The sequence below is a fragment of the Phascolarctos cinereus genome, unplaced genomic scaffold (genome assembly GCF_003287225.1).
Source record: "Phascolarctos cinereus isolate Bilbo 61053 unplaced genomic scaffold, phaCin_HiC Scaffold_4;HRSCAF=312, whole genome shotgun sequence".
NCBI classification, from domain to species: domain Eukaryota; kingdom Metazoa; phylum Chordata; class Mammalia; order Diprotodontia; family Phascolarctidae; genus Phascolarctos; species Phascolarctos cinereus.
The window spans coordinates 140,107,134-140,131,644 of record NW_027555847.1 but is presented as its reverse complement, the minus strand read 5'-3'; the positions used below and the strand labels follow the sequence as shown (position 1 = coordinate 140,131,644).

General features: G+C 37.1%; 1 protein-coding gene across 4 annotated transcripts in view; it reads left to right on the top strand.

Moving 5' to 3' along the window:
* Positions 1 to 24,511, top strand: part of PRKCB (protein kinase C beta) — a 641,836-nt gene that overhangs the window by 387,967 nt on the left and 229,358 nt on the right. For all 4 annotated transcript variants that reach the window (XM_078152651.1, XM_020995626.2, XM_020995625.2 and 1 more), the window contains exon 8: positions 523 to 619. In XM_078152651.1, the coding sequence (XP_078008777.1) occupies positions 523 to 619 (97 nt within the window). The remainder of the gene's footprint in view (positions 1 to 522; positions 620 to 24,511) is intronic.

Below are 24,511 nucleotides of genomic sequence, written 5' to 3'. Positions count from 1 at the left end.
ACTGTCAAGTCTGTGCCAATGTGAGTTATTATTACTAGCTATATGACTTAGGATCATTTGATTCACTTTAGTGAACCTCATTATTATTATTATTATTGTTATTATTTTGGTGAGGCAATTGGGGTTAAGTGACTTGCCCAGGGTCAAACAGCTTGTGAGTGTTATGTGTCTGAGGCCAAATTTGAGCTCAGGTCCTCCTGACTCCAAGGCTGGTGCTCTATCCACTATGCCACCTAGCTGCCCACCTCATATTTCTGATCTATAAAATGGGGATACAGCTTTGCTGACAGTATTGTTTGGAGGAAAGAATTTTATAGACATTATAGCACTTTATAAATGTGAGCTAAGCTGTTCTGTGAGCTAAGAGCTATTTTTTAAATTTTGGTAGGAAGTAACAAGAAAAGGTCGCAGAAATAATATTAAACACATGTTGATTTTAGGAGAAAAATATAAATGTTGTTGAAACCACCTGATAAAGGAGAACCATTTTATTAACTCTGATTCTGTCTTGTCTCCCTCTAGGTTTAAATTACTAAGTCAAGAGGAAGGAGAGTATTTTAATGTTCCAGTTCCTCCTGAAGGAGAAGAGGGCAATGAAGAGCTCCGGCAGAAATTTGAGGTGAGTGGCTTTTTTTTTTTTGTCATTTGGAGAGTTGCATCTAGATAATATGTGATGATTTTCATGTTTATAGCATAGTTTTGTTGGTACTTCTCTAGAACATAGCATAATTTTATTGCTATTAATATATTAATATTTTCTCCTGTGACAAACAGAATTGGTATCTAGTTATCATAGAGGACAGCATGTTAGACCCAGAGTCAGGAAGACCTGAGCTCAAATTTGGCCTTAGCAACTTGCTAGCTGTATGATCCTGGACAAGTTACTCAACCTCTGTCCACCTTAGTTTCTTCATATATAAGAATTGGATAATGATAGCTCCTAAATCCCAGGGTTATCCTAGGGATAATATGTACAATTAAAACATTATCTAACTGCTAGCTATTTGACATGACATGAGATTCTGAACTGCTGATGACTTCCTCTCATTAGAGGGTCTTTGTAAGATCATAGGTATAGAATTGAAAAGGACCTGAAAGGTCATAGGAACATAGATGTAGAGCTGAAAGAGATCCCAAAGACCACTTAATACAACACCCTCATTTTGCAGATAAGAAAACTGAGTTAACTGAGAGGTTAAATGATTTGTCCAAGGTCACACAAGTAATAAGTAGCAGAACAGAGGGCAGAAAAAAAACTTCCCAGATCATCGGACTCCAAAGCTAGCATTCTTTCCATTATACTGTACTGCTGCCATTGTGTTGAGGAGAAGCCTGAATGAGTAGAGTTTGAAGGAGAGAAGAAAAGTCTGATTTCCTGAGGGACTGGGAAATCCATATTTCTATAGTAATAAAAAGCACAGAAACTATCAGATAATATCTGTTGGTGATGCATGACTGACAACCAACAAAAGATCCATCTATCCTGCAAGTACAACTGGTAATGACAGTTATCAAATATTTTCAGAAGAGAAATCATGAAAACATATAGGTGTAAGAAGCAAGTATAGCTGGTATAGATACTTATCAGTTGACACACATAAACACAACAGACCTATAAAAACCAGCAGTAGGCATAACCTTATGGCAATCTCATTTTGGCCACTTGCCTCTACTAAGAAAGGCAAAAAAAAAAAAGGGAAGAAATATTATAAGCCTGACAAATGTCAAACAAAATAAATATTGCATTGTACAAGGAATATAAATGAATTTATATGAATATCCGAACCATTATGTTTTAGAGTGTGTAGTATGCTCAACAAAACAGTAGTAATTTCCTTGCTTATCTCTGTCTCCTTTGGAACTTCCTTCTTTGCATTTTGTTAAATGTTTCATTGATCCTCTTTTGCAAGGCAGGATTTTGTTTTATTTTGTTTTTGCATGAATCTCTAGGGCATTTCATAGTTAGGCAACTGAAAAGATCATTTGACTTAATGTAGCCTTTGCCAACAGTGTTGGGATTCTGACCCTGGTTGTCCATTTGTAAGATTGTCTCCATCTGAACCTGATCATTCAGAAGTGGTCCAGGGAATGATTTCTCATTTGTGTGTTCCCAAGGTCATGCTATGTTTCTCCACAGGTAACAGAAAGTTGTTGGGAAACTAACCTTTGGCTGTTAATGTGTACTAACTTTAGATTAGGCTACATGAGATAACACAGGGCATAGCTCTAAACTACTCTTTACATCTGTATTTGGCACATAGTGCCAAGGGAAGCAATACCCTCACAATAGCAGAGCTGGAGGTAATTCTGGAGGCAAAAAGACTAATTAATAAGATGGATCAATTTGAAAGGGTTATTCAACAGGTATATATGAATATATATCAACAATGTACTGTGCAATGATGGCTGCTTCAGATCATGCTAATGCAATGATAGGTGTGATGTACATGTGGGCAAGTTAGCTTCAATCTGGTCTATAACCACAGATACCCTAACCTAAGCCAAGTAGCCATCTTGCAAATGTGGGTCCTTCACCATAGAGAGCAAGAGGGTGTGGATGGCTCTGTGTTGCTTATCTCTTTTATCAAAGAAAGAGCTCAAAGTACAGTCTCTCTTGTTGGTAATGAAAGAATGTCATCTTTGTTCAGAAAAAGGATCAGCTATTGTTTTCCTTCTGGTATCCCTATTGCAGTCTTAGAGAGAAACTTTAAATTTCAGAAGTGAGTAATTGAGATATCTGTTTAGAATTATGAAAGAACTGAGAGATACATTGAATGTTCATTCAGGTCCAGGTCATGTGATCAGGAAACTAGAAAGCTATTTTTCCAGAACTGGCTAATTTGAAAAGAAAAACAAATGAGGAATTATATGCCAAAGGTTGAGCAATTGTAACTGTTTCCATAGAAAAAGAAGACAAGAAGGCCAACAAAGAAATAGCCTTATGAATTAGCAATGAAGAATACCAATCTGTAACTCTTCAGTTTAGCACCCCTTACCCTACCTGAATCCAAACCACAGCAGAGTTTATGAAATAACCCATGATCATATGTTTTGGGACCTTCTCAGGGATTTCTTTCTTGCAGCAGACTCTGTTGACACGTGTTGCCATTGCCTTTCCCCCAGCATCCTGTTGCAACAAGCAGGGGACCTCAATTCTGCTAAAGAACCAGAGGAAGGGAATGAATGTGGGTGGATGGCAGCACTTCGTATTTCCCTTCTACCGACAATATCCTTCTGGGTTATAGAACTCCAAGGTGGCAGAAACTCTTCCTAGAATATCCATTCTGCTATTCTGCAATCTTCTGGCCAAAGAATATGAAAATGGAGGAAATTGAGATAGGAGTTTAACATGTGAGACTGTACCAGACTGAGGGGAAGGAGACTGAAATCTGTCTGGGGCCAATGATGTACCACCAGAAGGTTAAGGATCCAGGACAGGGAAAAGTGAATTAACGGATGTGGAAGAAACCTCAGACAAACTTGAAGTCCAGCTACAGAGGTAAACCAACTATCATAGAGAGAGCTATCAGAAAAGGACCAGCAAAGGAATAATTAGGAGGAAAGGCTAAAAGCAACAGAGATTTTAGGAGGAAGAAAATTCAGTTAAGAACCCTACAGTACAAACAGATAAATCAGTAGAGAGGATAATGAAATTAGAAGTGATTGCCAAAGAATCCAAAAGATTACAAATCTCTAAATAAATATTTCAAGACAAAGGAAATTGAACCAATGTCTAAATAAATATTTCAAGACAAAGGAAATTCAACCAATGTCTGATGAAGCACATAACCCTGTAGATTCTCAAGATATCATGAAACCGCAGTAGAACGTTCCAGAGTGGGTTCAAGAGACAAATCAGAATCTTGAGAGAAATTAGAAGTCAGATAGATGTCGGAATTTATGGCCTAAACAGCAGAAAAAAATAACAGAATGGTAAAACTTGACTGCATGGTGATAAGTCCAAAATGTCTAAATAAATGAAAGATCAAAAAATATATTGGGAATACAAATACACTAAAGTAAAGAATAACCTGGAAGAAGACAAAAAGTAGTAATGCTAAAGGAACACCTGATCACCATAGATGCCAAATGAACTGATCAAATCTGTATTTGATGCATAGAGACCACTTAAAGATCATAGGCCTCTGAGAAGAATGTGACAAATAAAAAAAAATGAACACTATAATATAAGAAATTATACAGGAAAACTGCCCAGAACTTCATAATATAGCAAAGTACCATTCAAAAGAATCCACAGATTGGCAGCAGAAAACAAACAAATCTTATGCTTCAAAATCCAAAACACATGCTAAGTAAATTTTACAATTCCAGTGACAAACAATAAATTCTTCATGGGACCAGGAAAAAGACTTTCGAATATAAAAGAAAGGAAATTTGAATGACACAAGTTTATTGCACACTCACCAAAAAACTCAGAAGGGATTGGAATAATATATTCAGAAAAAGCAAAGAAGCTTATTAAGATACAACCCATAATGATATACCCTGAGAAAGTGATCCTATTAATGAAAAAGATGAATGCTGAATGAAAAATTGATCTAATAAATAAAAAAGATTTGAAGTATTCCTGCAAAAAAAAAAGCAAACAGATTATTTGATTTGCAAAAAATTTAAACAACAGAAACATAGGGAAGGTAAATAGGAAAGTAAAAAGGAAAGCAAAAACACAATGAAATGAATTACTCCATTTTCATAGACTAATAAAAGAAAAATCTAAAATGAATAAGACACTTTTGTGTTCAAAAAAAAAAGGAGGGGGGGAAGAGATACCTTTAAAACATTTCTTTCCAAAAGTACACCAGAAGATAAAGATGAAAGCAGAATTTTACAAAACAGAAGTGACAATGGAGGAACAGGCCTGCAGGGATTTGGTGTATGGGGTGACCATTTCCTCTAAGAGAACATTGTACTTCCCATACAGCATCCTAGTTCTGAACAAAGGAAATCAGAGGTCTTCAGGGCAATCAGCATATAGAAGGGTGTGCATGCATGGACCCAGGGAGAAGATTGCATGGAAAATTGGAAAGAAAAGATTATGGAAAAGTCAGAGGATAGAATTGGAATGAATGAATTGTTACATCAAAAAATGGTAGCAAGTGGTGCTGGTGGTACAGTGGATAGAGAGTCGGGCCTGGAGTCAGAAAGACCAGAGTTCAAATCTAGCCTGAGATGATTACTAGCTGTTTGACCCAAGGCAGGCACAACCTCCATTTACCTGAGTTTTTTTGACTACAAAATGTGAGTAATAGTAGTACCTACCTCACAGGTTTGTTGTGAGCATCAAATGAGATCGTATTTGTGAAAGTGTGTAGCACAGTGGCTAGCATATAGAAGGCATTATATGAAAATTGCTTTCTTTCCTCCCACCCCCACAGAGGGGCAGTACATCTATGCTCATTACTTTCCCCCAAAACTGATAATTCTGAGAGTGAGGCACAACAGAATAAAAAGATGATGGGGGAAAAAACTATAAAGCAATAACATAGATATTGGTTGGAAGAAGGAACTTAAACTTCATAATTTAGTAACTGTAATTCCATGAAGAACATGAGGAGACTAAAGATGGAATGCATGTGTAAAAAGATCATGATTCAAAGAATAAAAGTTTAGATTAGACAGAAAAGGGAAAGAATAAATGAAGAGATCAAGTTACAGTAATCCTTTTTTGAAAAAGAAGAAAACTAACAAACAAAAGAAGATAGAAGAGAAGAGAGGAACAATTTTGCATTGACTACTTAACTGAGAGGAAGAAAAAAAGTTGAAAAAGGAAAGAATTAGGTAAAGAAAAGGAAGGGGAAAAAAAGGCATCAATGAGTTAAGAAAAAACTCCCATTCTAGGAAAAAGGTTTATCAACAATAATGGGGAGAGTTGAGGGTGAGGGGAAGAAAGTCTGTGGGAAATAGGGTTGACTTAAAGTAAATTAAGTAAGACAAATTGTAGGGACAAATTTGAAAGAACAAGGGAATCCCCAGAAAAGGCCAATTCAGGGGAAAAAAACTATTCAAAATAATATGTAACAAAATGTTATTCTAACTCTCACAACCATTTTAAATGTAGATGGATTAAAATATCCAATAAAACAAAAGAGGGGGGACGCATTGGTTATGAAAACAAAACTTTAAAAGCATAGACATACATAGAATAAAAGGGAAAGGCTAAGAACAAAATTTAATATGCATCAAATGAATTTAAAAAAGTGTTGCAGTCATGCATTCAGATGAGGCAAAACCAAAAATTCACAATATAAACAGAATTAAAGATATTGCATAATGCTGCATAAACAGCAAATCAATATCAATATCAATCTTGTTGCATCAAATGCTATAACATCTAAATTCATAAAGGAAAAATTAACTGAATTTCAAGAAGACATAGTAATATAATAATAGTAGGATACGTTAATATTCCTCTCCTGCTGTGGAATAAATGGAAAAATAATGACAAAAAGGGAAAATATAGAATTGAACAAATTTCTGGAGAAATTAGGGCCAAAACATGTATGAATCTTTTACATTGAATGACTAAAGACTATATAAATTTCTCATGGAACTTTTGTGCGTATTAGAGCACATTGATATTGCAATTTAGTGTAAAAAGGCAGCAGTGTTAACCATATTCTTTAAAATTCTTTAAAGATTACAATAGAATAAAAAAGAATAAAAATAGTAATCATTTTAGGAAGCACAAACAAAGGATATATACCTAAATGAGGACTTAATAATATAATTGTAAATAATGAGAAGGATCAAGGAGCAAAGCATAGAAACGATGAATACAATGAGCTTTTCATCTATCTATACCTATGTCTCCTATGTATCTAGTTATTTATATGTCATCTCCCCAATTAAAATGTACATTCTTTGAGGACAGGGAGTATTTTTGCCTTTCTTTGTATCCCCAGTGCTTATCACATTGGCTGGCAAATAGGAAGCACTTAATAAATGCTTATTTACTGACTGAATAATTATGTGAAAGGCGATGTCAATGATGAAATAACATAGCAAAATTTTGGAGATGCAGCTAAAGAAACTGAGAGAAAAATTTTTACATGAAAAGAACATTAAACATAGAAAAGAGGAGAATATTAATGAACTTAATGTATATTTGAAAATTAGAAAACCAACAAATAACCCCCAGATAAACAGAAAAGAGGAAGGAATAGAAAATATTGAAAATTAGGGGAGAAATAGAAAAATTGAATTTAAATAGGCTATAGAAATGAAAAGAAAACTATAATCTGATTCTTTAAAGGGACTAAAGAAGCCTTTGGGACAGCTAGGTGGCTCAGTGGATAGAGCGCCAGACTTTGAGTTAGGAAGATTCCTCTTCGTGAGTTCAAATTTGGTCTCAGACACTTACTAACTGTGTGACCCTGGGCAAGTCACTTAACCCAGTTTTCCTAATATGTAAGATGAACTGGAGAAAGGAAGGACAAACCACTCTTGTATCTTTGCCAAGAAAACTCAAATGGGCTTATGAAGAGTAAGGTATGATTGAAAACAACTGAACAACAACAAAAAACCTTTAGCCAACCTGTTTATTAGATTTTTTTTTCTTTTTAAAGGAAGGTAAAATCATAACAAACCCATTAGAAGTAAAGGAACAATAAGGATCTACTATGTGTAATTATAAGCCTACAAAATTAAGAATAAAAAACAGAGGATTACCTTCAAAAATATAAGATACCCAAACTAAGAACACCAAATAGAATTTTAAATAATCCCATTAAAAAGAAAAAGGAAATAGAATTAGTTTTAAAGGAAATATAAAACCAAATGTATGGGGAGGAGCCAAGATGGCAGAGTAAAAGCAGGGACTTGCTTGAGCTCTTCCCCAAACCCCTCCAAATACCTGTAAAAAAGGGCTCTAAACAAATTCCAGAGCAGCAGAACCCACAAAAAGACAGAGTGAAACAAATTTCCAGCCCAAGACAACCTAGATGGTTGATTGGAAAGGTCTATTGCTCTGGGCTGGCAGAGAAACACAGCTCAGCATGGGCATGCAGGCAAAGACCTGACCTCAGCGAACCTGGAGTAGGCCTCAGGGGACTGAAGCATGGGCAGCTCTGGTGGTTTCCAGACTTCTCAACCCACAAACACCAAAGACAACTTAGAAGATCAGTAGGAAAAGTCTGTGAGAGAAGCTTGGTCCTAGCCCCAGTCACAGCACAGCTCTGGGGTGCAGCTGCTTTTTGGAGTTCTCAGCTCACAGATAGTGGGGGAATTGAGTGGCTGATCAGAGGGGGATTCTAGGGATCTCTTTGCTGGTGCTGAGGCAGGAATGTCTTGCTTTGCCTATGCTTGGATCTGGGTCACAGTTCAGGGTGGCAGTCGTGGGGCAAAGAGGAGCACTGGCATGGTGGAGCTTGTAGTGGCAGTGAAGTAGGAATCCTCCTCACATTTCCAAGGCAGAAAAGAGTGTTTGTGGTCACTCATACACCAGAGCATAGGCCAGGAAAGGAGTAAACACTTCACCCTTGATCATACCACCTTGGAAGAACTGAAAGTTTACAGGTGCCTAGAAGTATCTCTGAAAACAGCTGCACAAAAACCCTGAAGCTTAGGACAGTACATTCTCCACACTGGAAGTAGACCTCTACCTTAACAAAGAGTTTAAAATTCAAGTAATTGGCTGGAATCATGAGCAAACTGTACAAAAGAAGTCAGACCATAGAATTGTTCTTTGGTGACAAAGAAGATCAAAACATACAACCAGAAGAAGACAGTGAAGTCAAAGCTCCTACATCTAAAACCTCCAAGAAAAATATGAATCAGTCCCAGGCCTCAAAAAGGATTTTGAGAGGCAAGTAAGAGAAATAGACGAAAAACTGGGAAGAGAAATGAGAGTGATGTAAGAAAATCATGAAAAACAAGTCAACAGCTTGCTAAAGGTGACCCAAAAAAATACTGAAGAAAATAACACCTTAAAAAATAGCCAAACCCAAATGTCAAAAGAGGTCAAAAAAGCCAATGAGGAGAAAAATGCCTTAGAAAGCATAATTGGCCAAATGCAAAAGGAAGTCCAAAAGCTCACTGAAGAAAATACTTCCTTAAAAGTTAGAATGGAGCAAAATGGAAGCTAGTGACTTTATGAGAAATCAAGACGTAAAACAAAACCAAAAGAATGTGAAATATCTCATTTGAAAAACAACTGACCTAGAAAATAGATCCAGGAGAGAGAATTTAAAAATTATTGGACTGTCTGAAAGCCATGATCAAAAAAAGAGCCTAGACATCATCTTTGAAGGAAAATTGCCCTGATATTCTAGAACCAGAGGGTAAAATATAAATGGAAAGAATCCACTGATCATCTCCTGAAAGAGATCCCCACAGGAAAACTCCTAAGAATATTGTAACCAAATTCCAGAGTTTCCAGATCAAGGAGAGAATATTGCAAGCAGCCAGAAAGAAACAACTCAAGTATTGTGGAAACACAATCAGGATAACAGAAGATTTAGCAGCTTTTACATTAAAGGACTGGAGGGCTTGGAATATAATATCCTGGAGGTCAAAGGAGATAGGATTACAACCAAGAATCACATACTCAGCAAAACTGAGTATAATCCTTCAGGGGAAAAAATGGTAATTCAGTGAAATAGAGGACTTTCAAGCATTCTTGATGAAAAGACCAGAGCTGAATAGAGAATTTGGCTTTCAAATACAAGACTCAAGAGAAGCTTGAAGAGGTAAACAGGAAAGAGAAATCATAAGAGACTTATTAAGGTTGAACTGTTTACAATCTTGAATGGAAAGATAATATTTGTAACTCATGAGACCTTTGTCAGTATTAGAGTAGTTGGGGGGGGAAAGTATATGTATAGATAGATAGATAAATAGAGGGCACAGGGTGAATTGAAGATGAAGGGGTGATATCTGGAGAATAAAATTAAGAGGTGAGAGAGGATTATACTGGGAGAAGGAGAAAGGGAGAGGTAGAGTAGGGTAAATTATCTCACATAAAACAGACAAGAAGAGGCTTTTACAGTGGAGGGAAAGTGGGGTAAAGTGAGAGGGAATGAGTGAATCTTACTCTCATCGGATTTGGCTTAAGGAAGTAATAACATACACACTCAATTGGGTATGGAAATCTATCTTATCCTACAGGAAAATAAGGAGGAAGGGGATAAGAGAGTGGGGGGCGGATGATAGAGGGGAAGGGGTAATCAGAAGCAAGTATTTCTGAGGAGGGAAAGGGTCAAAAGAGAGAATAGAATAAATGGGAGGTGGGATAGGAATGCAGGGAAATATAGTTTTTCACAACATGACTACTATGGAAGTGTTTTGCATGACTACACATGTATAACCTGTATCGAGTTGCTTGCCTTCTCAATGAGGGTGGGTGGAGAGAGAGGAAGGGAGAAAATGTTTAAAAACAAATGTTAAAAATTTGTTTTCACATGGAACTTGGAAATAAGATATACAGGCAATGGGGTATAGAAATCTATCCTGCCCTACAGGAAAATGAAAGTGGGAGGGGATAAGATAAGGGGGGGGTAGAAGGGAGGGCAGATTAGGGAAAGGAGTATTGAGGATGCACACTGTCTTGGGGTGGGAGGAGGGGTGAGATGGGGAGAAAATTTGGAACTCAAAATCTTGTGGAAGTGAATGTTGCAAACTAAAAATAAATTAATTAATAACAAAAAAGATTAAGAAAAAATAAAATTTAAAAAAATTTTAAAAGAACCCAAAAACCCAAATTTCTACTGGAGCTCTTCATGGCCTTCATTTCCTTTAGGAGGAACTGAAACATTAAAATAGTCTCCTTCTTGGTTTAGTAATTTAAACCTAGTGAGAGATTAGACAGAATCAGAACAAGTGAAATGGTTCTTCATTATCAAGTCATTATCAACATTATTTATATTTTTCTTCTAAAATCAACGTGTGTTTAATATTATTTCTGTGACCCCCTGTTCCTGATGGATTTATAAGAGAATTCTATTAACTTTTAAAGAATAATCAATACCAATACTGCTCAAATTATTCTCAAATTTTGAAAAAGAAAGTCTGCCAATCTATAAACTATGGAGGGCTAAAGCAAAGAAGAATTATTGACTAATATTATTAATGTCAATTAATACTTTTAAATAAAATGTTGTCAAACAGAATATGGAAATGTAGATAAATAAGGAATTATTCATTGTGACCAAATTGAATTTGTATTAAGAAAGCAACAATAACTTAACCTTAAGACAACTAGCATAATTAAGCATATTAAAAACTATCTCAATAGATACAAATAACCTTTAACACAGTATAAGCAATTTATACAAAATCCCTACAATTCTTAGGCATAGAGGAATCTTTTTAAATATCATTAAAATATCTGTCTAAAAGCAAAAGCAAAAATCATTTAAAATGTGGATACACTTAGGAACGTTTCCTGTAAATACATATAATAGTAAAGTGAGGTTATCACTTTGCTCACTGCTGTTTTATACATTTCTAGAAATACTGGCAATAGCAATGACAAGGAAAAAAATTAAAGGCATAAAGCTAGACAACTGAACTATAAGTCTATCCCTATTTGATGGCATAATACTTTTCTTAGAAAACTATAGGTAATCAGTTAAAGAAATTAATTAAAACTATCAATAGCTTCAGTGAAGTTGCAGACTATGATATAAAGCCATATAAATCAATAGAATTTCTACAAGGAAATCCAATAGAAAAGGATATCTCATTTAAACTACAAAATGCATAAAATATTTAGAATTCAGTCTACCAAAGCACACCTAATACTTGTATAGATTCAATTACAAAGTCGTCCTTAAAGTAATGGAAAACAATTTAAATTACTAAAGAATTATCATTACTCATATCTAGAATGCATTAATATATGTATAATAAAATATTAATACTACCAAAATGTGATAGTGTTAATGCTATACCAATAAAACTATCCCATTTTTGCTCCATAGGACTTGATAAAATAATAACATTAATTTGGAGGAACAAAAGATCTAGATTGTAAAGGAAAATGATTTAAAAGTAGGAATGAATATAGAATAGCATTGCCATACCATAAACTGTATTGTAAATCAGATATCACAAAAATTAGTTGATATTGGTTAAAAGTGAGAAAAATAGAAATGTACATCAATGGAACAGACCAAATAAGGGAGAATCAGAAATAATGAAACAATAAACTAATGTTTAATAAACCTTAAAAAATAAATTATTTAGGAAAGAACTCCCCCTTTTATTAAATCTGCTGGAAAACTGGAAAATAGTCTGACAGAAATTAGACTTAGACCAGCATCCTATACCATATTCTATAATACATTTAAATGTATACAATACCTTAATAGTAAAAATTATTTTTTAAAAACTTAGAAGCATATCACAAATACCTTTTCCAACTAGAAGTAGGAGATGAGTTCTTATTTAAACAAGGGATAGAAAAATTTACAAATAATAAAATAGGTAATTTTGATATTGTTCAGTCATGTCTGAGTCTTTATGACCCTGTGTGAGATTTTCTTGGCAATGATACTGGAGTGGTGTGCCATTTCCTTTTCCAATGAATTAAGACAAACAGAGGTTAAGTGACTTGTCCAGGGTCACACAACCAGTGAGTATATGTGGCCAGATTTAAACTTGGGTCTTCCTGACTCCAGGCCTAGTTCTCTATCCACTGAGCCACTTAGCAGCCTTCTAATTTTGATTACATGAAATTAAAATGCCTTTGCCCACACAAAATTAATGGATCTAGGATAAGAAGGAAAGTCTCTATAAAGAAGAAAAAGTCTCTATCAGATTTCTTGGATAATAGTTTGGTATCCAAGACATAAAGGCTCCATAAATATTGAAATATTTATAGCAGGACTTCTTGTGGTGGCAAAGAAATGTAAATTAAATAAATGCCTATAAACTGACAAATGGCTAAAGAATGTAATGGAATAATACTGTGCTATAAGGAACAATGAATTTGATGAAGGCAGAAAAATGTGGGAAAATTAATTAATGAATGAATAATGAAGTAAGCAGAGCCAAGAAAAAAATATACAATGGCTATGATAATCTAAATGGAAAGAATGACAGCTACAAAATAATGAATATATATATAATATATATATATATATTATATTATATATATATATATATATATATAATATATATATAAACAGACTTGGTCCCAAAGAATGAAAACATCTCCCCTCACTCCTTTGCAGAGGGGGATTCATGGGTGTGGAACACTGCACATAATCGTCAGATTTTTTTCTATGTATTGATCAGTTTTGCTAATTTTTTTCTTTTTTTTTTAATAGCTTCTTTGTTTATAAGGGATGGCTCTCTGAGAGAAAAAAGGAGAGAATACAGGAAGAAATTTAAGTCATGTAAAAACAAATGATTCTTGAAATTTTATTTAAAACACCAAGTTTATCCATTCTAGCTTTCTACTTGCCCACAGGATGTTTCAAATATTTTCACTAATGCTATCAACAAAAACCTATTGAGCACCTATGTACCCAGTGCTATACAATAGAGAAGTATGATGGGGATGTGTGTTTTTGCTATTTGGGTGTGTCTGCCCTACTGCGTATCAACTTTCTCCTTTTACTGTTGGTATTTCTATTGCTGTCTGCAGATTTCATTCAGTCTCCAGGTAATTTGCATGGTTGGCACTGAAGGAGAGAGGAGAGGTGAAAGTAGAAATGAAGTAAAATATAAAGGTGTAAAAAAGACTATTGTCCATGTGTGGCTTTAAGGGAGGGAGAATAGACATCTCTAACCTCTCCCCACACAGGAAATTGGAGCCAGAGGCCACTGTGTTCTCCAGAGAGAAAGGGGATACCCTATTTCCTTCCTTGGATATTGTTCATCTAGGAGATATGATCAAGTTCCATGTAACTTCTGATTGCTTTGTCATATTTGGGAGGAGGCCCCAAGCTCTGTATCTAAGGCTTAACCTTTTTCCCACCTGGTACCAGTACCACAATGAACATAGCAAATAGCAAAGAAACCCATTTATCCAAATTATGACCAAACAGAAATACAGGAGAATGTGTACCAGACAATACAGAGTTAAGGAGCTATCCCATTGGGAGCAAGGTAACTCAATTCAACTGAGAGAGAGAGCCCTGGATCTCACCCAGAGGGAAGCTCCTCAGTCTCTAGTGTAGCAAGTTAGAGGTGGAGACATGATGGAGACTTCCAGCTCGATTCATGTCTTTTCAGAGTCTTTTCCTTCAGCATCCTGAAGTGGGATTTCTCTTCCATCTTCCCTCTTGAAGTTGGAAGCCAGAAGTGATGAAAGCAATTTGATGCTATTAAATGCATGAAGATGCTACTCAATGCTTGAAGATGCTACTCAAGACCTGAAGACATTACTTGATGCTTGAAGACTTAAGCTTGAGGAGTCCCAAATGGACACTGGTCCTGAAGAGTCCTGAAGTGGAACTCAAAGGGAATCCTTTCTTGGAGAATCCCGAAAAGGAATGATGAAGGCTAGAGCTCTCTTACCAACTTTGCCCTACCTCTCATGCAGGGCAGGGCATTCATCTTAACCAATAGAGAGAGTCTTATACCTGTGGGCTTTAGGGCAGGGGTTATAAAGACAATAGAAACTCAACTGCTTTCCCTCCAAACCAAAAAAGGTTCAGTGTGGCATGGGAAGCAGACTACCTGAGGTCTTAGTCAGGGAAGAGGTGAATGGGACTCCCAAATCAACGAGTAAGAATTAGGAAGACATTTATTTAAGAGGGATAATTGGAAAAGTCTTTATAGCCACCTAAGGAGCACTTTTGATATGAAGGCTAGGTCTATGAGACCTGAATGAACAAAATCCTTTTATTAAGGGGATTTGTTCTGTGAAGTTATGTTGAAGTTATATCTATGAAGGCCACAGGTTTCCCACCCTAGACCTAGTCCAACTCCGAACTGAGCAGAAATCTCCTATAAAAAACCCCTGACAAGTGGTCATCCATCTTCCACATGAACACTTCTAGTGATGGGATCCTCTGTACTTTCCAGTTCGTTCAACTCTCAGAGCAAATTATTAAGATAATTCCCCCATTTTATATGTTTGTCAAATCTTCTTCCCTAAACACTTCAATGTGCATGGAGATACCTTTGTGAAATTTAAAGTGCTGTATAAATGTCAGTAATTATAATGCTACCCCATACTTCTACTTCTTCCTTTTGGAGCCAATCAAATCTAATCCTTCTTCCAAAGAAATAAAGCCTTTCTTATTCTTGAAGAAAATTATTACATAGCCTCCTATCCAAGTCGTTTTTTCCCCAGGCTAAGCATCCTCAGGTTTTTTTCTTTTTTGAGTTGGTTGTAGATAGAGCATTGATTAGGTATTATAGTCCTTTCCTCATTCTTATTGCTCTCTTTTGGGTGGGTTCCATCTTCCCAATGTCCTTCCTGAAACATAGCATGCATGACAGAATACGATGCTCCAAATCTGCTCTCATCAGAACAGAGTATATTGTGAGATTATCCCCACTCTCATTCTAGACATAATGTTTCTATTAATGTAGTCTGAGATCCTATTAGTGGATGGCATGTCATACTGTTAACTTATATTGAAGCTAAGTAAATACTTGTCTGAGAGTGTCTCTCTGAAGCACTCTTTATTGCCACTTATGAACAGAGCTTTGAAAGCTGAGTGGGATTTAGATAGGTAGAGTAGTAGGTAGAGGGAAATCTAGGTGAAGAAGTAATATGAGCAAGGTCACAAGAATGGGAACAAGTGTGATGTGTTCCAGAGATAGGCTATACTGAGTTGGAAAAGTTTGGGGATGCATGGTCATCTGAACACCGGCCTGGCTAAGTGCTAAGACTTCAAGAAGGTCATCCCAGATGGGTAACTATCAGTGATGAAATGTCTATTAAAGTTTGGAAGGAGATATTATTAGCTATCACTGGTCTACCTTCTAATATTTATTTTAGCTCTGATATTCTATATTCTAACTACCTTTCAATTCAATTCAATAAATATTTGTTAAGTGCTTACAGTGTGCCAGGTGCCATGCTAAACCACACAAATAAGAAAAAGAATGACAGTCTCTACCCTCAAGGAACTTAAAATCTAACGGGGGAAGACAGTACACAAAGGAAAGCTGAAAATTCAGTGTTCTTAGGCTCCTTTCAGCTCTGTATGATACAATGTTCTGTGTTCTAAGTCCCCTTTCAGTTTTAACATTGTATACGCTGTCCTCTAAATTCTCTTTCAGCTCAATGATTCTGTGACATGCTTTTAAAATTAGTGTTTTTCAAAATGGCCCGAGGGTAGCCAGACCAAAAGAGGGAATTAGTACCTAATATCCTATGCTTCCAAAGCTATGTTTTAATTGAAGGAAAAAGAAGTTGTCTTTAGCCTAACCTAGCATGCTGTTGATTTCAGAACAATAGAAATGCTGTTAGATACCCCCACACAATGGGATTTGTTCTTGTGTTTTACGACAGTGTCTAGATCTAAATTAATGTAATCAGTTCAGTGTCTGGTATAATTAGATTGGAGACAAGGCTTGAAAGGAAATCTTTTAAAGAAATTCTACATTAAGAAACTGTATTCTTTGCCCTGGGTTTATTTAGATGCTTACAGAGGATCTCATCTGTTTAGGTTGGTTAGAAGAGGGCAAACTACCTTTTGATTTGATTTGTAGGTCCTTAGCTAATAGCTTCACCTTGATAACCAATGGCCTAGTGTTGACTTTGTGGAATTGGGAATCTTCCAAAATGCCTAAGAAAGCCTTTTATTTTATTTGAATGGGTATTATTTAGTATAACATTTCCAGAGAGGATGAATACATTTCTGTTTAAGGCAGTGGTAGGTTGAGTAATGGGCCCAGGGTCACAAAGCCAGTATGTGCCAGAGGCAGAACTTGAATCCAGCCAGTCCCTCTTGACTTTAAGTTTGAATGTTTATCCACTATAAGATGATGCCCATCAGTTACATAAAGAGCTAACATTTAAGTTTAAATTAAAAAAAAATTAATTGAAGTGTTAACTTTGCTTTGGGAGACTTTGGAAACGTGTGCATTTTTACTACACATGGGGTTCTGCATACATAAGGTAGTTATCAATGGACTGTCTATCCAAGTCTGCAATACAAGTCTGGGAATCTTTGTATCTCCTGTAATCCATAAAGCTAGTAAGGCAAATAGGGTGCAGCTAGGTGGCACCATAGTACACAGAATGCCACACCTGGAGTCAGGAAGACTAATCTTCCTGGGTTCAAATCTGGCCTCAGACACTTATTAGTTATGTGAACCTCAGCATGTCATTTAATTATGTTTGCCTCAGTTTCCTCATCTGCAAAATGAGCTGGAGAAGAAAATGGCAAACTACTCTAGTATCTCTGCCAAGAAAACCTCAAATTGGTTCTTGAAGAGTTGGGCATTACTGAAAAAAACAACTAAACAACAAGAAAAGAGAGGCAAATATAGTAAAAACTCACTCATATGGACCAGAAGCATAGAATGTTTGATCAATAAGAGAGCCTATAACATAGAACATTACAGTGAATGATAGAATGCCCCAACATGAAAGGTACCAGAAAACAGAGAATGTCAGGGATGGAAGGGACCTTTGAATACAATATTTCAGAACGGGGAGAGCCCTTAGAACATAGGAATGTAGAACACAGAATGTCAGAACTGGAAGAGAACTTAGAAGTCATTTAGTCCAAAGCTTTCTTTTTGTGTTCAGCAAAGAGAAAAAAGAGCTAGTTAAGTGGCAAAGCTGGAATTTGATTCCTGAATTCTAAATCTTGTGTTCTTTGCAAATTTTGGCTCAGGTCAAGAACTCCCTTCTACATGAGATTTTTCCTGATTGTCCAGCTGCAAGGGTTCTTTCTGTCAAATTACCTTCTACCTCCTTTGCATATAGCTGTAACCCTACATATGCCTCTGGCTAGAATGTAAGCTCCTTGAGGTCAGGCAGAGACTGCTTCACTTTTGTTTTTGTATCCCAGGCACCTAGCACAGTGCTTGTCGGTCAATCAATCAATCAATCAACATTTATTAAACACCTATGTACCAGGCATTGTGCTAAGTGCTGGGGATACAAAGACAGAAGTGAAGAGCTTGTCACATAGTAGTTGCTTAATAAATGCTTATTGAATGAGTGCTGGTCTAAACTCAGAAGGTAAAAACCCAAGATACATATATAATAAATATATTATAATTATATAACAATATATTATTATATTGCAATGTAGATTATGCATATAATCTGTTATAATTTTGTGTAATTATATAATTATATATTATATAATTTATATATGTATATACATACATATACATACACATACATACGTATATAATAATTTAGAAATATGTATGTATACATATATAAAACATACACACACACACATATATATATCTATATATATCTATATCTATATCTATATATATATAGATATATAGATATAGATATAGATATATATATATATATGTTTCTATTTTGAGGCCCCTAACATAGTTGGGCTAGGAGAAGGGACTTGGCTAAGGACCAAAAAACAGCAGATAAATAAGAACCAAAACTTTGGTTTTATGATAACTCCCAAAGGATCTGGGAGCAGATCTTCAAGGTCATATAGAAGATGAAAAGAGCCTTGAGAACTAGGGAGCTGAATTGCCATCCTGGAGGCTTTAAGGCTTAGCAACTGGAGCACAGAGGGGAGGGTTGCCAGCTGAGGAATTCCTGCCTGATTTATTCACACTCAGTTGGGGCTTCAGGATTGATTGCAGCACTTAGCTGTGGAGAGGACAAAGCTGTGATTCCAAACCTGGGAGGGGGAAGAGAAGCTTGACTGGGATAATTGCTATGGCAGACTCCTCCCCAGGGCCTTGCTTCAAACAGAAATGTGACTAGAGATGATAGTCCTTAACTGGCGTGTCATGTGACCAGCAGAGAGGGGGCATCAGGTAGTAGAATGATGACCATTGAGCTGGGAGGAAGAAATGACCTTTTCAGGGCTTTAATTTCCTCACCTGTAAAATGAGGGGTTTGGACTAAATGACCTTTAAGGTACCTGCAAGCTCTGAATCTATGATCCAAATCCTATGACCTGGATTTCAGGCCTGGTTCTGACGTTTATGAATTGCATGACCTTGGAGTGGCGAGTCTTTTAACTTCTCTGAGGCTCGGTTATGTGGTCCCAAAATGGGGTGGTACCCATATGACCTGTTGTGTTTGCTGTTACCAAGCTGCTCCTGAGGCTATGTGCTTCTTTACACATGTTTCGAGAGTCAGGATCTTAGGATTCTCGTGCTTTGACAATACTGCATCTTGGTAGATTGTATCCAATGACTTACCCAAATCCATTTTTAGAAACAGGAGTGTAACTGTATTCAGCATGAAGAATTTAAATATTAATTCAACAATTCATGGAGTTAGGGCTGGAAGAGACCTTGTTGTTGTTATTCAAATGTTTCAATCATGTCCCATTCTTCATGACCATGTGGACTTCTGTTGGTGGGATTTTCTTGTCAAAGATACTGGAGGGGTTTGCTATTTCCTTCTCTAGTGGCAAACAGAGGTTAAGTGGCTTACCCACAGTCACCCAGCTAGGAAGCTTCTGAGGCTGGATTTGAACTCCCATCTGTCTGACTCCCAATGCTGTATCCACTGCACCATCTAGCTGCCTGAGCAGGGGTTCCCAACCATTTTTGCCCTCATTATATCCTTTGACTTTCAGTAAACATTCCCAAATCCCCTATTTAATATGGTAAGAAATAAATTCTAGTGTTGACCCATTATTCACATGTTCATTAATTACAAAGAAGATAATATAATTTTTACAAATTTTCTTTAGATTCCCTTGACAAGTTTCTTTTATCCAGGTATGAATCCTTGGTAGAGTAGGTAGAACAAAGAATTTGGGGTCCAGAAAGACCCGCATTTAACTGCCTCAAGCACTTACTAGCTTCGTGACCTAGTGCAAGTTTCATAAACTCTATGCACCTCATTTTCCTAATTTGTAAAATGAAGGGGTTGGACTTAATAAAACTGTAAAGTCTCACTCAGCTTTAAATCTGTGAGCTTATAAATCTCTTTCATTTTACAATTAAGAAAACTAAAACTCAGAAAGAGGTGAATGACTTACCCAAGGTCACTCAGCTAATGGTAGAAAGAACCAGGTCTCTAAATGCTCACTCAGTGCTCTTTCCATTTCTATATAGATTCTTCACTGTTGGGAAATTTTAGTTCAAAGAAAAAACATGCAAATTATTGCTAATCAAAAATGAGAATTAATTTAATCAGGTGGCAAAATGGAGCTTTAGCAACTTCTCACAATAATTCACACACCAGTCAAGCTGAGAAGGCACACAAACCTAAGGGTGATGGATAGGGTTATTTCATGAGATGGAGGAGATATACACACAGAGATGGGAAGGTGGGGATGAAATGGTGACTGCAGTGAACTGGGAAAGTAAGAAAAGATATGAGCAGGCAATAGATACATTTCCCGGGGTTCCATTGAACCTTTGTTGATATAATGAGACAGAATTCCTGATTAGGCAGAGATTAAGCCTCCTGGGGGCTCAGAAAGAGGGAAGGATATAAGAGATAGGCAAGAAAAGGGAAGGAAGGAAAGAAAAACGATGGGAGGGAAGAAGAAAAGGAAGAAGGGAGGGAGGGAAAAAAGGAAGAAGGAAGAAAGAAAGGGAGGGAGGAAAGGAAGTGAGGAAGGAAGGAAGAAACAAGTATTAATTAAGAACCTATTACATGTCAGGCACTGTGCAAAGTGTTTTTACAAAAATTTGATCCTTTGAGCCTCACAACAATCCTCAGAATTAGGTTCTATTATTATCCTCATTTTGTAGATAAGGAAACTGATTAAATGAATTATCCAGGGTCACATAGCTAGTAAGCTCCTGAAGCTGACTTTGAACACAGATCTTCCAGCATTCTATCCTCTGCACTACCTAGCTGTCCCTTCTAGAAGTGGGGAGAGAAAGAAAGAACAATAGAGCAGCATACTCATTGTCCCATCTAGGCCAAACTGAGGGATAGAGCGAGTCCCTTTTAGACCCAACCAACCCCACCTCTGTTCTTCAATTTTATGTTCTCCTCTAAACTGTAACACACTGATTTTATTTGCTTTCCCATAACAGGGATATGTTCATAATTCTCTGCTATAATATTTTTTCTGCTCCAGCCCAGTTATCTGGCCTGGCAGACATTCTCATTTCTCTGCCAATTATCAAGCCCCTTATTCACCATTCTCTTGCAATTGTCTTTTTGATCAATAACAAGCTGTCTAATTAACTTCTTCCTTTAGGAATGAGGACTGGAGCTGTAATTGCTTTGGAAGAGGAGGGACTCCTCCCTACTTAAGCCGTTCGGCACCTTCCCTACCACTTAGGGCTTTTCAGAGTTGCCTAAGACACTGTAAGCTCAAATGACCTGTTCAGGGTCACATCGCCAGTATGTGTTAGAGTTAGTACTTGAACTCAGGTCTTCCTGGCTCTGGGGTCAGCTCTCTATCCAGTATTCTACACTATTTCTCAAGTTTTTCTTCTACAGATATAGTTAAAAATAATCACTACCAGCTGTTTAAGGGCTAACTCAATTTGGGTGGGGATGGTGCAATCTTAGGTGTTCTACAAGGGTATGAAACATGTGCCAATACGCTCTACCCCGTGTTATTATTGGTTATCTTCTTCCTGCCCTTCCCCTTTGTTAAGTCATTTCAGTCATATTGATTCTTCATGACCCCATTTGGGGTTTTCTTGGCAAAGATTTTGGCAAGGTAATTGGCTTTAGGGTGAGTCCTTTTAGGCACAGCTGTGATCATAATACTTTCTCTGCCAGATCCTGGCCTTTGAAGAATAGATAGACCTAACCAAATTTTGTAGAACCTGGTCTTTTAAAAAAATTTTTGGCCACTGGTACATCTTCTAAGATCCTCTTCTAAGGGGCAGCTAGGTGGCGCAATGGATAGAACACTGGCCCTGAAGTCAGGAGGAGCCGAGTTCAAATTCGGACTCCGACCAAACACTTGACACTTACTAGCTGTATGACCCTGGGCAAGTCACTTAACCCCAATTGCCTAAAAACTAAAAGTAAAAAAAAAATCCTCTTCTGATGCTTTATTGTGGCATGGAGGTGATTCTTGAGTTCTTCAAGGCTTGTCCAGAAAGTATACTTTGGTTTTATCTAACTGGTTTAACAGTTAGGACAGTGTCTGTGGTCTGATCAGCCTAGTTAAGTACTATGAGACTCATTACCTGAAGGCTGGCTACCGAGGATCTACTATTATTATTCTTATTCTTTTTGCTATAATAAATCATGCAGTCTAATGAAAAGCCCTGGAATGATCGCTAAATGCCTGGTGGGTGGCCTACCCCACACTAATTAAATCATGGATCTTTTTGCTGCCTGTCAGCAGTGAAACCTCCTGGAGTCCTGGAAATGGTGGAGTTGTTGGAAGTGCCCTGCATCCCCATAGAGAATGGTGCCCTCCATGCTGACCTCAACCACTTATATAAGATCCTCCTCGGCTTTTGTAGTTTAAAACAAACGAAACCATGATCTGCCTAAAATCACCTGCTTATGCAGCACTGGGGTTATTAATACTTGCAAAATACAGTGATGTTTTCCCTTTGCACAGCATTTTATAAAGTGCTTAGTAATAATATTTACTACCTACTCCTGGGTTGCAATAGCCCTGGAAGAACCCCAAGCAATCATAACTTGGTGGCTGATGCTTTAGTGGTGAGCTTCTCTGTGTTTAGCTAGGCAGGGCCTCACATGTTGGAGGTGGATCCATCATAGATCCTGTCCAAACCCTTCTACCTTAGTAGGGTCTGCCAGAGCTGGTGTTTCAAGGCACAGCCTTGGAGAATCCAGTGTCACCTCCAGATTCCAGTGAAATGAGTACAGAGGACTTTATTGTATGTGCCCATAACAAAAGAGAGCTCAGGTCCCACTAATCTCTGCCTGATTAGTCGTATGTAGAGGTCAAGATCTGACAGGGGGTCCCATAGGTAAGTCTTTTTCAACCTTCCTTTCATTGGTTTTCCCTATAATCCTCTATGGCTACGAGTCATGAAATACTATGATTGTGGAAGATTAAAATGATGTATTAATCAATCAATGAGCATTTATTAAAACTTACTACATGTAGTAAGTAAAAAAACTACTTACTACATGGTAGACACTATTAGGTGCTGGAGATACAAGGGCAGAGATGAATGTTCCTACACTCAGTGAGCTTACGTTTGATTAGGGCAAATGACATGGACACATATAAGTATATAAAGAGTATATACAATATAATGCAAGGTAATTCTGGGGGGTAGTGAGGCATTAGCAGCTGGGGAGATAATAACATTTAGCATTTATATAGCCCTTTAAGGTTTGCAAAGCACAATATGTATGTCATTTCATTTACTCTCACAATAATAATAAAAAAATAGTAGACCTCTGTAGCCAGCCTTCAGGTAATGCTGTTATAATCCCCATTTTATAAATGAGGAAGCTGAGGCTAGGAGAGAATTATTGACTTGTTCAAGGTTACACAGCAGCCAGAAAGTGTTTGATGAAGGATTTGAATTTGGGGCATTCTAACTATGGTGCTACTGCCTTTTCCTAGGATTAGGAAAGGCCTCTGGTAGGAAGGATGCTGATAGCTGGCATTTATATGTGCTTTAAAGTTTATAAAACATGTTAAATATTATCTCATTTTATCCACACAACGACCCTGAGAAATAGGTGCTATTATTAATCCTGTTTTACAGAGGAGGAAACTGAGGCAGACAAGGTTCAGTGACTTGTCCAGGGTCACACAGGTAATAAGTGTCTGAGGACAGATTTGAACTCAGATCTTCTTGATTCTGGACCCAGTGTGCTAGCCACTGCACTACCTAGCTGCCTAGGAAGTGGTAGTTGAGATGAAGTTTGAAGAAATTAGTAGTTTGAAGAAATTAGTGATTCAAAGAGGCAAAAATGAGGAAGGAGTACATTTCAGACATAGAGGATTAAGGTTAGGAGATAGGAAATGGTGTAAGGATAGTATGTAAGGATCATCAAGAGAAGCAGTTTGGGTGAACCTTACACTAATTTATAATAAGGCTGGAGAGTTAGGATGAAGCCAGGTGGTGAAGGGCTTTAATACATGTAACCCAATGGAGCCAAAAGGCACAAGATGGGCACATGTGGGCTACAGGATATTACCAATGATGAGCTGTGAGAAAGGAGTAGCACAAAAGGTGTTTATTGAGAACAAATATATGTCCAGAAAAGGATCATAGGATTCAAAATTGCAAGAGACTCTTGTGATCACCTTGTTCCACTGCCTTATTTTGCAGAATATGAAACTATAGCCCAGAGTAGGTAAGTGATTTGCCTGTTGGTGGTGAGTAGCAGAGATACGATTCGAACCCAGATCCCCGACACACTTTTGCCAGGCCAGTGCCATCCCAGGCAGTATATTAGTCGTGGAACCAGAATGAGAGGCAATAGATGGACTAGTAAGATACATACTGGTACCTCTAACCAAATGACCACCTCTGTGGTGTTGGCTATGTT